The following is a 15,311-nucleotide window of genomic DNA, read 5'->3' on the forward strand; positions in this document are numbered from 1 at the left end:
GAGTGAGAGAGTAGAACTATTTTAACTTTTCTAATCTTTTAAAGTGGCACTATTATGCAGTATGTACAATTGAGACCTGATAGAGTAGTGAGTGCTATTATATAAGTTATATAAATATTTCTCTCAGGCTTTTCTAATCTAATAGATCTTAAAAAAACAAACCAAAACAAAACTGAGAGCATGTGTATTTGTTTTCATGCCCATTTACTTACTGAAATGGAGGAAGGAGGAAACTCACATGGTTGGTTTGGATACAAAGGAGGAAACTCACATGGTTGGTTAGGGTACTATACTAAAGAGATGTTACACACAGAACCAGAATGGTATTTTGTTTCTGCTATATACAGCACTTGTCACAATGCTTGGCACATAGTAATTCCTTAATACGTTGAACATATTTTATCTTAACATTTTCAGACAATATTCTCTACGTTGAACTTGTTTGTAGTTATCAATATAGATGAAACTATAACTCCAGAAAAGTCTGTTTTGTTTTTTATTGGAATATAAGTGCCTCATAGTGGATCAAATTAAAGTTCATTCAGAACAGTGTTCTATTTTTTTTGAGGGTTGAGATGCTGAGGTAATGGGACTACAGGGATAACTTTCTTAGGAGAAAGCTAAGTTTTTAACTTAGGGTAAGTTTTTAACTTAGGGTAGAGAAAAACAGGTAAGAAAGAAGTATTTGTGATTTTTCATTCCTGTGGATAAAGAGTAGATGTTCTGAATTATGTAATTTATTGAATGATTTTATATCATATCTATCTGTGCTCACATGCATACATCTATATACACACTTTGAAAATACCTAATCTTTATTAACTGCTTTCTAGGAATGAGCCAGGCACTGTGCTAAATGCCTAACATTTTCTTACTTATTTTCACAATAGCCCTCTGAGATGGTAGTCTTCACCATTTTTACATACTAGGAAGAGGGCTTATACTAAATATTGGGTAACTTGCCCAAGATTGTACAACTTACAGGTAGAGCTTTACTCCGAAGTTCATGTTCCTAATCACTATACCTAGGGACTTTATTACAAGATGTATGTGGGACAATGCAAAATGTTAATTATTTGTTCTGGCTTGGGGGTTCGTTATACTATTATTTTTTGTGCACGTTTGAAAATTTTTTTAATAAAAAGTTAAATAAAACTTGCTCTCATTTGAATTAGACCATTTTTCATGTTTGGATTCTGAATTTGAGTCCCAGTGTGGTTACTTAGCTGTATGATCTAAGTGCTTGTGACTTTAGTACTCTAAAACTTCAGTTTCCTTATTTAAAAATAGGAATAATTGTATTAACCTTAGTGGTAACATAAAATCAAATTTGTACTTGTAGAACATTTAGCACAGTGCCTGTTCATTATACGCACTTGACATGTAGTCATTTTTATTATTTTCCAGGACAGTCTGATCATCATCACTATTACTTATAACCAAATTTAAACTGGTACATTAAGCATCAAGTTCTTTACGTATCTTATCTCTTAATTATTACAACCATCTTGTAATAATTGTATTCCCCCAATTCAAAAGTGAGAGCTTGGTACTAGAAGAGATTAAATAAGTCAAGATCATACAGGTGAGGAATGGTGGAACTGGGGTTTGAGTCCTGGTTTAATTTCAGAGTTCCTGTAAATTCTTCTGAATTTTGCTTGGAAAATAAAAATTTCATGTATTAGACTACATATAATAGTTAAGGATTTCAAAATCAATTGCCAAAATCCTCAAATTAATTTCAAACTAAATACAAATTTAATATGTGGCATTATCTATAATCCCTTCCTTATAAATTTAGAGTTGACTGTGGCTACCTCAGTATGAATGTTTTTATTATAAGTAGACAATTATTGATTGCTATTTTAATGTAACTGCAGTAGTTCTTCAGTTTTCCTTAGGTGTGTCTTTTGCTATTTTTCAGGTGGATATAGTCGTGGGCACTCCAGGAAGACTGGATGATTTGGTGTCAACTGGAAAGCTGAATTTATCTCAAGTTAGATTCCTGGTCCTGGATGAAGCTGTATGTTGAAATATAGTCATGCTTTTAAAAAAAGTTTGCTTATGTTTTTTGAGATAAAATATGTAAAATGAAGAAAAAAGACAATTCAGTCATGCTCCCAGTAACTAGAGATAATATAGTTACTAGTTTGGTGTATTTTTATCCACTCCTTGTATTTTGTAAATACCATTTCATGTAGCTGAAATCAAGCTATGAGGAATCTGGGAAAATCTTTTTTTTTTTTAAATGTAATATCATAAGTATTTCATGTCCTTATTTGTAAACAATTTTTAAAGGCTCTCTAGTGGTATATTATATGGCTACTTCATGATTTATTTAACCACTCTTGTTACATCTAGGTAGGTTTGTTTTTTCTGCAAATAGGTATCTTTGTACATACATTTTTTTATACATACTATAGATTATTTATTTATGTCAGAGTTACAAAATGTGGACCATCTGGAAGGACATAAATGTGTTTGAGGTTCTTGAGACATACTTCAAAGTTATTTTTGAGATGTGTTAAACTAGTTTCCCAGCACTGAGGGGTTTTTGTTTTTCATATTAAAATCGTATGCTTAAGGACATGTGTTAGAAGCTATTAACTCTAGCGCTCATTACTAGTTAATAACTCTAGTATTCTAGAATACTGGAGTACGGTTTTGCATTGTTGTTTGCTGCTTTTTAATATTTTAGTCACAGGTATTAAAGTTGAATTTGTAACTTGTCTTTAAATATTTAATAGAAAATAATCATTTTGAAAATATGGGAATATATGCATGTATGAATTAGTTTCTTTTTCTTATGTTTTAAGTTTGATTTAGAAAAGAAAGATTTCAATACTGATTTATAAACATGTTTTTCTTTGCTTCTTATGCAGGATGGGCTTCTTTCTCAAGGTTATTCTGATTTTATAAATAGGATGCACAATCAGATTCCTCAGATTACCTCTGATGGAAAAAGACTTCAGGTATAAAATGACTATTGCATCTTAAAATACATGTAGACAATTGTTATGTATTATTACTTATGAGCAGGATCAAACATTTTTGTTTTAGTGTCTTCTGATTAAGTCAAGTACTGTATAAAACATTTTATTTGTTACTGGACTATCTAGTCCACACAAAAGTAATAGTCTTAAAAGCTGCTTTTAGAAATAAAAGGGAAGGATGGGCCGAGCCCGTGGCGCACTCGGGAGAGTGCTGTGCTGGGAGCGCGGTGACGCTCCCGCCGCGGGTTCGGATCCTATATAGGAATGGCCGGTGCACTCACTGGCTGAGTGCCGGTCGCGAAAAAGGACCAAAAAAAAAAAAAAAAAAGAAATAAAAGGGAAAGAAATTCAAGGAAATTACTTAGGTGTTAACAGAAGACTATAAGTAAAAAATTCTTGGTTGTGTTTTTCTACCAAACATTTGGCCTTTATATTCCAGATTATTGGTACTGTTTCCTATTTGAAGGAAGGGTAACTTAAGGTATTGAAAGACAGTTACCTCTTTAGTGATTATTTTTTAAAACATTTTTCTTATTTTTCTCATCCTTCTCTCTTAGGAAGTGTTTGAGAGAGAAAGGCTTTTGAGAGAAGGGGATAAATAGTAACTTAAGATTTTTGGTGTTCAAGAAACCTTTTCATCTTACTTAGTTTTTGTAGGACCTTGAGAAAGAGATGGCATGATTTCTTTGTGACAGTAAGGGGACTGAATCTCAGAGAGATTAACCTGCCCAAAATCACACCACTAGTTGTTGCTGCATAGAGTCAGGTATCGAACTTATTTTTAGATTCCAGGTTAGCATACTTCGTGCCCCATGTCAGTATTAGTGTGATATAGTTATTATTATAAAATAAAAGTTTATCTAAATTTGGGTTTTCCTATTCTTAGGTGATTGTTTGCTCTGCTACTTTGCATTCTTTTGATGTAAAGAAACTGTCTGAGAAGATAATGCATTTTCCCACATGGGTTGATTTAAAAGGAGAAGATTCTGTTCCAGATACTGTACACCATGTTGTTGTCCCAGTGAATCCCAAAACTGACAGACTCTGGGAGAGGCTTGGAAAAAACCACATTAGAGTAAGTACTTAAATAATGTTAACATTTGTGTAGAATAAAGAAACTGATGAACTAGCTTTGCCTAGGGCTTTTAATGATGCTCAAAGAAATTAGATATTGTATCCAAAAAAACCAGAAGTCTAAGTCTAAAACATTTGACTGTGAAAGCTTACATCTTTAAAAGGGCACTGAAAGAATGATGTACTCCATCTTTTATTTTCTCTTTTTGTAAAATTACTTTTGTGGTCAGCTGCCTTGATATAATTTTTATAAATAAATAAGATTATATATATATATATATATCTAATTTCATATATGATTTCCATTTTTAGTAGTATTTTAGTAGAAACCCACATCTGTGTCCTCTTGATGTGCCTTGCTCTCCTAAAAAAATCAATTTCGTGTGACTCTCTTGTCATTTTCCCACTGTTATTAGATTTTGTATATAAGGATATGTTTATTATAAATGCACAATATGTTGGAAATCACATTTGCATTTTTATTATTACATTTAAAATTGATTGCTTTAGACCAACAGTTAACGAAGGGTTTTTCTGAATCTGAAGAATGGTTTTACCTACAGATTATAAAGATATATGTCTTATTGGACTCTAAAAGACAGAGGCAATTCTCCCTTTAAAAAATGACACCTGTTCTGAATCATTACTTAACCACTCCCTATCCCTTTGTTATCCTTTGCTTTTGATAGACTGATGACGTACATGCAAAAGATAACACAAGACCTGGAGCAAACAGTCCAGGTGAGTTTATTAGTTTCCTGTTATCTAAATCACAATATTTTGGATTATAGAATTCTCATTGATCATAGGAAACCAGCAAATTTTTCTGGAGATAGATTTTATATTGGTCCTGAATTTCAAAAGAATTATCATGCAGGTTCTTCATATCAGGGATGTTGGGTAACAAAGAAAAATGTCTTTAGCTATAATTTTGTGAAAAATACAGAAATGATCTTGAAGTAGTTGTTGATGTTTTGGGTAGAAAAATATACATAACATAAAATTCACCAATTGACTATTCTTTAGTGTACAGTTTAATGGCATTAAGTATATTCACATTGTTTTACAACCATTATTGCTATTCATCTCCAGAACTTTTTTATCTCTCCATACTGAAACTTTGTATACATTAAATGTTCATCAGTTTTTAAAAGCTGAACATTAAATCTTGACTCAGTGAAGATTCTTCTATGCAGAGCTGAAACAATTTGTTTCAGGTACTTAGTGTTTTGAATATATATGAAAGTACATCATAACATAAGGACGGAGCTTAGAGAAACTGGAATGGTTCTTAAATCCATGAGGCTGTATGTCTGACATCAGATGTCTCAAATGGATCATTATTAACAAGAGTCAGACTGCATTTGCTTCATGGTTGGTTTTCTACAGGTACCTAAAAGGTGAATTATCTGAAATCTTGACTAAAGAGTTCTTTTGAACTTAGTTTTATGCGCAGCTCCAAATTTACAAGCTCAATTATCCTTATTGTTGGAGAGGAGGAGAGACATTGCTAGTTCAAAAGAATTTATCATCTCACTGTTGGGAGTGCATTTTATAAAATCCCAATTTCTACTGCTTCTTGTATTTTCTTTGTAAAAGTTTTGCTTAGTTTATACTACAATTAGAGATAACCAGAGAGACCTTAGAAATATGTTGTGTCACAGAATTAAAATCTTGCATTAGATAGCTAAGGAATAACAACTGTAGCACAGTTTCACACTGAAAAATAGAGAAAATTTGGAGGATGGTGACTAAAAAATTACTAACTAGGTTTGATGTTTATGTTTTTATTCCATAAAGTAAAGTATGAACTTTCTGGTGTTTAGATTGATTTAGAAAGTACATTAGTTATTTTTAAGAAGGGTTAAAATAATTGAATAAATGTTTATTGAGCATTTAGGGAAGTTATTACAAGGCAGAATATGATTAGTTTTCTATGAAAGATAAGAGCAAAGTTTTGGTGTGTGTATGTAGGTGTATTCCCCTAAAAGAGGTATGATTATGGGTGTGTGTGTATACCACATAAAGTAGCATAAGAAACATAAACAGCAACAAAAATAAATGAATAAATGGATTAACTCACTATTTTACCCTGTCTTATTACTTCCTGTCCTTGTCTGTAATACTTGTATTAAAGCAGAAGTTTTTAGGAGTGTTAAGCAGTAAGCCTATGACTGTAATTATTTGTGTTCATAACAATTTTAGATTGAAATTCTGTTGTTTTTTGTGTGGTGGTGGTGGTGGTGGTATTCAAGAAATGTGGTCTGAAGCTATTAAAATCCTGAAGGGGGAGTATGCTGTCCGGGCAATCAAGGAACACAAGATGGATCAAGCAATTATCTTCTGTAGAACCAAAATTGACTGTGACAACTTGGAGCAGTATTTTATGCAACAAGGAGGAGGTAATTCTTCCTCACTTGAAATAAATTGTGTTTATTTCCTCATTTAATAGATTATTAGTCTCATGTTGATGCAATCTAGAATGCATGCACAGCATTTAAAGCAGTGATGGCTCGTTGTATCTGTGCTCATCCAGTACTTTTCCATATGATAAGCCTTAGGAAAAACAGTGAGAAAATTTTCCACTTAGGTACGTTTTTATAACAGTGAACATGAATCATATAGCATTCTAAGGCCCTTGTATCATTTAGGAGAAGGGTACAGTTATTGATTAACTTTAATATTAAAGTAGAATCACTGTGTATCTTCTAAACCAGTAAATACAGTAAAAGGGAATGAGGGGGAAAAACCCTAATCTAAATAAGGCTAAGAAAGAAAGAGGATTAATTAAATTAAATTTTAAAAAGCACAGTTAGAAATTACAGAATAAGATCAAAGGTGGAAAAATCTGAGTATGTGAGGAAACACTGTAAATATCAGTGGACCGAAGTCTTCTCTTAAAAGGCAGAGATTGTTAGACTGGATTGAAGTGTGCCTATTTGCTGTTTACAAGGAACATGCCTAAAACCTGAGGACATAGAAAGATTGAAAGGAAAAGAAATGAAAAAGTATTTATGTATCAACCAAAATATTAACCAAAGGAAAGCTGGTCTAACTATATTGATTAGAGATGCAATAGACTTTAAGACAAAAATATTACTAGAAATAAAGAGGGTCACTGTGATAAGATATTCAATCTACAGTAAAGATATAATGATTCTAATATTATGCTCCTTATAACATTAAATATGTAAACCAATATGAAAAAATGCTCAACACAGTAAGTCATGATGGAAATGCAAGATAAAATCACAGTGTAGTATCACTATATACACTAAACTGAAAATACTTGTAATAGCAAATTTTGGTGAGGATATGGAGCAATGGGAGTACTCTTTACTATGGAGAATAGTTAAATGGCATAGTTGTTATTTTGGACTGTCTCATAGTGGTACCTACAAGTTCCATTTTTTTGTTTTTTAATGAAACATAATTGATTACGCATATTCGTGGGGTACAGAGTTGAATGTCAGTATCTGTGTACAATGTGTGATGATCAAGTCAGGATAATTAACACATTCATCATTACAAAATGTGATCATTTCTTTGTGTTGGGGATACTCGATTTCCTCTCTTCTAGTCATTTGATAGCATCCAGTAAATTAATGTTAATTATAAGTTCTGTTGAGTTCTAGAAGGCTTTTTGCATTCACTCTGGTCAGAACTGCACTCTTTTTGTTACTCTGTCTACTTGAATTCCCTTTTTAGAGTTGACTAGAATTGCACCTGCCTCTAAAATAGCGCCTCTCCATCCTTCCAATTTGCTGCTGCTGATCTGCTGTGGCCAAGAAGATAACTAAGTTCCTTAGAACACCTTCAAGGGGCAGGCTTGTGGGCATGGCCTTTTAGGAAGGGCACGAACTTTATGATGCTTATTTTGGTTCTTCCAACTTTTTGGTTCTTGGCTTTAAAGAGGGTAGTGAGGTTCCTGGTGTTCACATATGTATTTAGTTGCTTTATCTACTCCTGCTGATTGGAAAGGGTGACATAAAATGTCCTTAAAAAAGCAAATCAATTTTAATGCTCCATGGAGTTCATTTTAATGGCATTTCACCTCTGACAGAAATTGTGTTAACCATGGTTTATGGCAAGTGTAGATTTTCATAGAATTACAGTTGGCCCTCTATATCTATGGGTTCTGCATCCGTGGATTCAACCAAACACAGACTGAAAATATTTTTGGGGAAAAAAATTCCACGTAGTTCCAAAAAAGAAATCTTGTATTTGCTGCATGCCAGGTACTATACTGAATCCACATGAATGAAGCGACATGTAGGCATTGTATTAGGTATTATAAGTAATCTAGAGATGACAAGGTGTACAGAGGATGTAGGTAGGTTATATGCAAGCATTAGGTCATTTTATATGAAGGTTTCTCAAAAAGTTCATGGAAAGATTTGTATATCTTTTAATTCTGTTTTTCCATGAACCCTCATTAGGGACTTTAGCATCCTCAGATTTTGATATGGGGGGGTGGGGGGCAGATCCTGAAACCAATTCCCTACAGATATTGAGGCAGGACTGTATATAGTACTCTTATGGTCTGAATTTTATTGGCTTTTTGACATAGTCTTAGGCATAATGTTTTCTAAGGTTAAATGTTCAATGTGCTTTTCACTAGGACCTGATAAAAAAGGACACCAGTTCTCATGTGTTTGTCTTCATGGTGACAGAAAGCCTCATGAGAGAAAGCAAAACTTGGAAAGATTTAAGGTACTGATATTTAGTTGGCGACACCTCCTTAATACTTAAAAGTAGAGTTGTATGTAGTTTTAATCAGTTTCCAATTAATATTATTAAAGCAATTCTTTTCCTAGAAATTCCAAAATATTTCTACCTTACCTGATGTACTTTCATCATGGCTGGGATTAGTCATCTTTGACAGTCAAATGGTAAATTACATGTTCTCTATCAGCACAACACTACTATAATAAGAATTTTCAATTTAAGTAAGTTTTAGTTAAATTCTTTCAGGTAGATATTTTTAGGAGAAGTATCATTGAATAGTTAAGCCTTGTCTGTGAGCCTTTAAAAAAGAGTCTGTAGTAATATCCATAGAGAACTTAATTTGTAGATTTTTTTTTTTTTTTTTTTTGTCTTTTTGTGACCGGTAAGGGGATCGCAACCCTTGGTGTGGTGTCGCCCACACCGCGCACAGCCAGTGAGCGCACGGGCCATACCTATATAGGATCCGAACCCGCGGCGGGAGCGCCCGCTGCGCTCCCAAGCGCTGCACTTGCCTGAGTGCGCCACGGGGCTGGCCCTTGTAGATTAATTTAAGACAGGTATCTGAATACGGTTTTGTAGAATTAAATATATTTTGGTATTGTTTTGGGCAGACCTTCTCAGTTATTTGCTCACAGCACATGAATGGGTTATGTAGTTCTTGGTGTAGACTTGAGCCATTTAGAACTAAAGATCAGTAACCTCTACCCGCAAGCAGTCTCATCTTTTTACCAGTGTGTTTACCCCAGTATATAGTGCAAGTATTATTTCTTTGGGACTCATAGTATGAGAAAAGGTGGAAAGAACTGGGCTAAGGACTATGGATTATGTGTTCATGCTGGGTATAATTGATGTGGATGTTAAAACATATTGCATGGCCTCATTTCAGCATGTGTACCACCCTTCTTCATCCTGGGCATCATAGTGGACCAAAAGTCAGTGTGTCCTTCTTCCCTCTTCCAAATTTCTAATTTTGCTCGGCCTTGGGGCACAAATGACATTGAAGAACTGTTTTGTATTTCTTTGGTGAACACCTGGGCTCACTCCCTATTCCCTCCTATTCAGGGTTTTGACTGTTGTCACAAAATTGTAAACTCAAGGTAAAATATCTAGTATTCTGGATTTATTTCAATACAAGTGTATAGATAATGCTTATGTTTCCACATTTTGTTTTATTTTTATCTTTCTCTTGAATTTTTTAAGATATTTTTAAAGATTAAGGATTTCTAAAGATAAAATCAAATTTTTGCAGTTAAATATCTTTGATGTAAGAAAAAGAAAAGCAAGAATGAATTTAGTCATTGATTTATTCACTTTGTCATGTTTCAGCAGATCATAACGTAAAACTTCAAGACTTGGTCCAGTAAATTATAAGTATCTGGACCTCTAATCTGATAACAACATTTTAGTTATTCGAGGTATCATTTTGCTGATAGGATTTGTTTTTATTTTTTAGTGTATGTACTAACAAATTCCTTTGTCTTTTCTTTGTTCTCTTTAGAAAGGAGACGTAAGATTCTTGATTTGCACAGATGTAGCTGCCAGAGGAATTGATATCCATGGTGTTCCTTATGGTAAAAAGAAATTTTTTATGCCTGCGGTTTGAGTTTCATGGAATCTAAAGTAAAGCCATCTAACATGTTTGAAAAATTTAGAAACTAATGGCAATTGGTAATAATTGTTTTTATTTACAGTTATAAATGTCACCCTGCCTGATGAAAAGCAAAACTATGTACATCGAATTGGTAGAGTAGGAAGAGCTGAAAGGTGTGGCTGTAATTTCTTTCTCCCTCTTTTTAAGCTTCTATGCTTTAGGAGTAAAGTCTAATAAAAGCTTTTAAAATCTTTCAGGATGGGTCTGGCCATTTCCCTGGTGGCAACAGAAAAAGAAAAGGTAATCTTTTCAGTGCTCTATTCATTGTGTGTGTTGTGATTTCAGATGTTGGAAATAAAAGCAGTTTGATTTTTCCATTTTAATTGAATTTAGTTGCATATGGAATATAAATGAACTTTTTATGGCATTTTCCCATATGTTTACTGAGTGGACAAATAATAGGATAAAATTTAGAAAGGAAGAAGGCAAAATATAATGTTCTCTAAAAGCCTTAATGTAATCAGTTTCACCTCACCAAAAAATATTTAAGCATTCTGGCATGGTGCCACAGAAGACTTTTTATGGGTTGGGGATGGGGGGAGTGTAACTTGTTTTGATGTAGTTACTAATTTATAGAAAAGTTGTAATAAGGAATTCTTGTATATCCATTGCCCAGATTTACTAGTTATACCTTTTGCCCTGTTTATTTTATTATTCTCTTACAGAAAACATTTGAACTTTATGAGTATTTTTGATATTAATCTTGACATAGTGTTCTCCATTATTTACTTTATTTTTGATCTGAGAATTCCTTTCTATAACTTACATCCATTTTAGAAAACCTTTTGTATTCTCAAAAAGAACTCTTTCAGAAGACCTGTTTAATGAGCTTCTGCATAGAGTAGTAATTTGATGACATTCCATACCTTTCATCTATTTCTAGTACCTTAAGGACAAAAAATTAAAAAATAAATTTAGGATAAGATATTTGGCATTTTCCTATCTCCGTACATGTTAATATTTTTTTCTGTTTAATTTAGGTTTGGTACCATGTATGTAGCAACCGTGGAAAAGGGTGTTACAACACAAGACTCAAGGAGGATGGAGGCTGCACTATATGGTACAACGAAATGCAGGTAGACTCACAGAAGCTCATTGAAATTGCTAAAGTAGAAGGCACTTATCTAGAGAAATTATCTCCGCTTGTGTTTATTTGTCAATTACGAGGCTAAGTAGTGAGTCATTGGTTATAATGTTAGCTGTAGTTTGTAAATTGTAACTTGTGAGTTCATCTCTTCAGAAATCTGACTTTCAAGCATTCTAGCTTCCCTGGTTTTATTTAGTGCTGTTAAAATGTAACTCTGTCAAAATGAAAATTTTATTTGGAAATACTTTAATTTCCTTTCCCTTTTTTAGTTGCTGTCTGAGATAGAAGAACACCTGAACTGTACCATTTCTCAGGTTGAGCCAGATATAAAGGTACCAGTGGATGAATTTGATGGGAAAGTTACCTATGGTCAAAAAAGGGCTGCTGGTGGTAAGCTTTAAATTATTTAAAATTCTATTTTAAATGTGAATGTGCCCTTTTTCAACATTAATTTAAAAAGAGAGTAATTTTGTTTTATTATGTTGAGTATATTATTAGTGTATTAATCATTCCCTTCTTATTACTCTCATAGTACTTTATCCATACCTGTCTTATAGCGTTTTTTTATTGTGTGCTCTGTATTTGAATGAAGGACAGCAGCTTAGCTGTTTCTCTTGAAGGGTTAATATAATAAGAGTAGTTAAGCATTTTATGAAATTATTAGGAAACGAAAGTGTAATAGATTATTTTGAACAGGGAATCATAATCCTTTGACTTAATTCAGGTGGTAACCCAGAATACTATTCCTTTTGCCCAGGGTACCCTTGTTAGCTTGTTCCTGAAATTTTTTAAGATTCAGGCTAAACTAGTGGTTTCCAAACCAAAGGGTGGGTGAGTAGGGGTATTGGGACAGCTGTTAGTGAGGCCTAGCCTTTTATTTATATTGAAATAATTAATTTAACATTTTTAAAACTCAAAGTTTTTGAGATAACTTGCCCAGTAGTGCATTTTTATTCCTAGAAGCAGTGTTTAAAGTGATATAATTAAGCCAAAGTATTACTGACAAGTTATTTCAAGCATGTCATTTACATTACTTTGTAATTTGTGTGTGTGATGCAGGTGGAAACTATAAAGGCCATGTGGATATTTTGGCACCTACCGTTCAAGAGTTGGCTGCCCTTGAAAAGGAGGCGCAGACATCTTTCCTGCATCTTGGCTACCTTCCTAACCAGCTGTTCAGAACCTTCTGATTTTCACATATACTGAATAAGATTTGAGTAATAAAAGTCTGTAGTCTTAAAGCTCTAAAACAATTGTACTGCTTCCAAGCAGCAGTATTTATAGTAACATAAGCTATTAATGCTAATTCTTGCATGTCAGGAAACATTAGTCTTAGGAATTCTTTATAAAATGGCAGCCTAATGACAATAAATTTGATGACTATATTTTCATGAAGGTTTATGTCTTAAAGTTATACTGATTTATGTATTTCTTTTTAAAGAATGCTATGGGCTTATGAAATAAAATTTGGGAAAGGACCTACGTGGAATCACTAGCGAATACTCTAAAAGTAATTTTTGTCATAGGGAGTGGTTGTAAATGGAGATGATCTTCAGATGGTTAAATTTGTCTTGGTGTATACTGAAGCTAGAGAAGAGTTGGAACATGAAAGAAAATTGGATAATCACAAACTAGAAAGACTGCTTCGTTTGGAAGCCTGGAGATTTTTAGGGAGTTAGAAAAGGTTCTGTGTCTGTCTAAGGACTGATGACTGATGTGATGGTGACAGTGAAGATGTATCTCTGAAGGATTACCTTCTTTTTAAGAACCTTTCTTTCCAGATGATACATACCCATCAAGATAAAACTAATCTGCTGCTTCTGCAGGTCTTAAAAGCAAACTTAAACTCAGTTCTTTGGAATATAGTTCCTTAAACACTAACTCTAGCCTAAAATACCAGAAGGAAAAAGGAAAAATTAAATATGTACAATCAAACGGTTCTTTTGTGCCTTTTGGCTCTTAGTTTATAGATTAGTTTTTTGGTGATAATTATTCTTGCCCTAGAGTTTCCTTAAGGACACAAGCTATTATAATTTCTTGTATGATAGTTTTCAAACCTTTTAGCACTGAGATGTTTTCTTCAAGCAAAACCTGTTGAATGAAACAATAGAGAAACAGATAAAAGCTCCAGGGGGAAAACCATGCCCTAGTATATCGAGTTTTCAAAGTTTGTGAGAAATGATTGAGGATATCATTCTTTCATTTATCTCTAGACCACCTTCTCTGGAGATGTAGAATCACTGTAACAGATCTCAAGGCTATCTGATGACAGCTCTTTGCAGTGTTCACACACATTAATCACTGCTTTAGAAATGAATTTTTAATTGACATAACAGCAAAGAAAAGACTGAGATTCAGACCATTTAAATATTAAAGCTAGTAGGGATCTTCCTGATCACCTTGTTCATGCCCTGGTTTTATGGGTATAAAAGCTGAGTTGAGAGAAATGCACATTCACGTGGCCTGGTTGGTAGACTGGAAATAGAACTTGGGTTTCCTAGTTTCAGCTTTACTCTTCGGGCTACCTTTGGAAGATGATTCTCAGATCTAAATGAGTAGGCCACAGAGGAATGCTGGGTGGTACAGCTTAGTGATGGCGGAGAGCGTTGTTCAGTTTTTTCCTCTCCAAATTATTATTCAACTGGAGTTACCCCAGGGAACAGAGTTTTCAAAGGAGGAAGCCATATGTAACCAGATCAGCAGGGTTACTTGGAGACCTGACTCGCCCTTTTTTCCCTACCTACATCACTATTAATCTATCTCTTTACTCTTAGTTCTGCTTCTAGATGCTAGTTCCTTCAGGCATCTGTAGTATTGCTAAGAATGCAAATAATTGTCTGGTTAAGATGTGGTCACTGAGAGATGCTAATTGCATCCCTCCTTTGGGGCTACCTTTCCCAGATTCTCGTCAGTGTGGTATGAGTGGAAATGATGTGTACAACTTTTGGGCCTCATGCTTCTGTCTGCCCTTTCCCTCTTTTCTCAGGCTGGAACTTACATGTGGTATTAGTGAGCCAGTTACCACCATTAGAAAAGTGTAATACTTGGGGAATGGTAGAGCAACAAGACAGAAGGGACCTGGCTGACCTTGGGAAAGAGGACTGCTCGTCCTGTCTGCTATGCCTGTTAACAATAACTTGATTTTTTTCTGAGCCACCTTACGTTTAGGTCTCTTTGTTATACAATTTTATCCTCTATCCCAACTAATGTAGAACACTTGAAGCCCTTGAAATTCCAGGAAATGTTAAATATTAACCTTCAAATGGCAGTACTTCTGACTCACAGCTTCGTCTTTGTCCATTCTGTAGTGCAGGAATTTGTAAGTGTACTCACAGATCTGGTGTCTGATTGTCTGTCAGTCTCTGGTCTAAACAGAAATGCCAAGACTTGCCCCAATTTCAACACATTATAGACAGGGCTCTAGGTCTTAGGAGTCTTGGCACATTCCTCCTTATTACCTATCTATTTAATTCAGTTCATTGTCTTCGAAGCTACCTTCAGGCTTTCATTTGCTAGAGTTAACCTTTCAAAATGACTGAAGTGGTTTTATGTTCGGGGATTTTTTTTGGGGGGGGGGAGGCTATTTCAAATCTTAATAAACTTAAGTGCTCTGCTCTAACTCAGGTTATGTCTTCACTGTATTGCTAATCTGGAAGATACTCTGAGCCCTTTATTAGGACAGACCAATTTGAGAGAGCATAGAAAACCAAATAAAAGGACCAAATGCTTTCATTGCCTGAGGATGTTTGCCTTAAAAGAACTGATTCTCTTAGTTATA

General features: G+C 34.1%; 1 protein-coding gene across 1 annotated transcript in view; it reads left to right on the forward strand.

Moving 5' to 3' along the window:
* Positions 1-15,092, forward strand: part of DDX1 (DEAD-box helicase 1) — a 35,425-nt gene extending 20,333 nt beyond the window's left edge. Inside the window, exons 15-26 of the mRNA XM_063078135.1 lie at positions 1,925-2,023; positions 2,883-2,972; positions 3,880-4,068; positions 4,757-4,808; positions 6,323-6,469; positions 8,689-8,780; positions 10,294-10,366; positions 10,487-10,559; positions 10,644-10,686; positions 11,427-11,522; positions 11,803-11,923; positions 12,593-15,092. Of these exons, the coding sequence (XP_062934205.1) occupies positions 1,925-2,023; positions 2,883-2,972; positions 3,880-4,068; positions 4,757-4,808; positions 6,323-6,469; positions 8,689-8,780; positions 10,294-10,366; positions 10,487-10,559; positions 10,644-10,686; positions 11,427-11,522; positions 11,803-11,923; positions 12,593-12,723 (1,206 nt within the window). The 3' untranslated portion in view covers positions 12,724-15,092. The remainder of the gene's footprint in view (positions 1-1,924; positions 2,024-2,882; positions 2,973-3,879; positions 4,069-4,756; positions 4,809-6,322; positions 6,470-8,688; positions 8,781-10,293; positions 10,367-10,486; positions 10,560-10,643; positions 10,687-11,426; positions 11,523-11,802; positions 11,924-12,592) is intronic.
* The last annotated feature ends 219 nt before the right edge of the window (positions 15,093-15,311 follow it).

Source organism: Cynocephalus volans, chromosome 14, assembly GCF_027409185.1.
Source record: "Cynocephalus volans isolate mCynVol1 chromosome 14, mCynVol1.pri, whole genome shotgun sequence".
Taxonomy (NCBI): domain Eukaryota; kingdom Metazoa; phylum Chordata; class Mammalia; order Dermoptera; family Cynocephalidae; genus Cynocephalus; species Cynocephalus volans.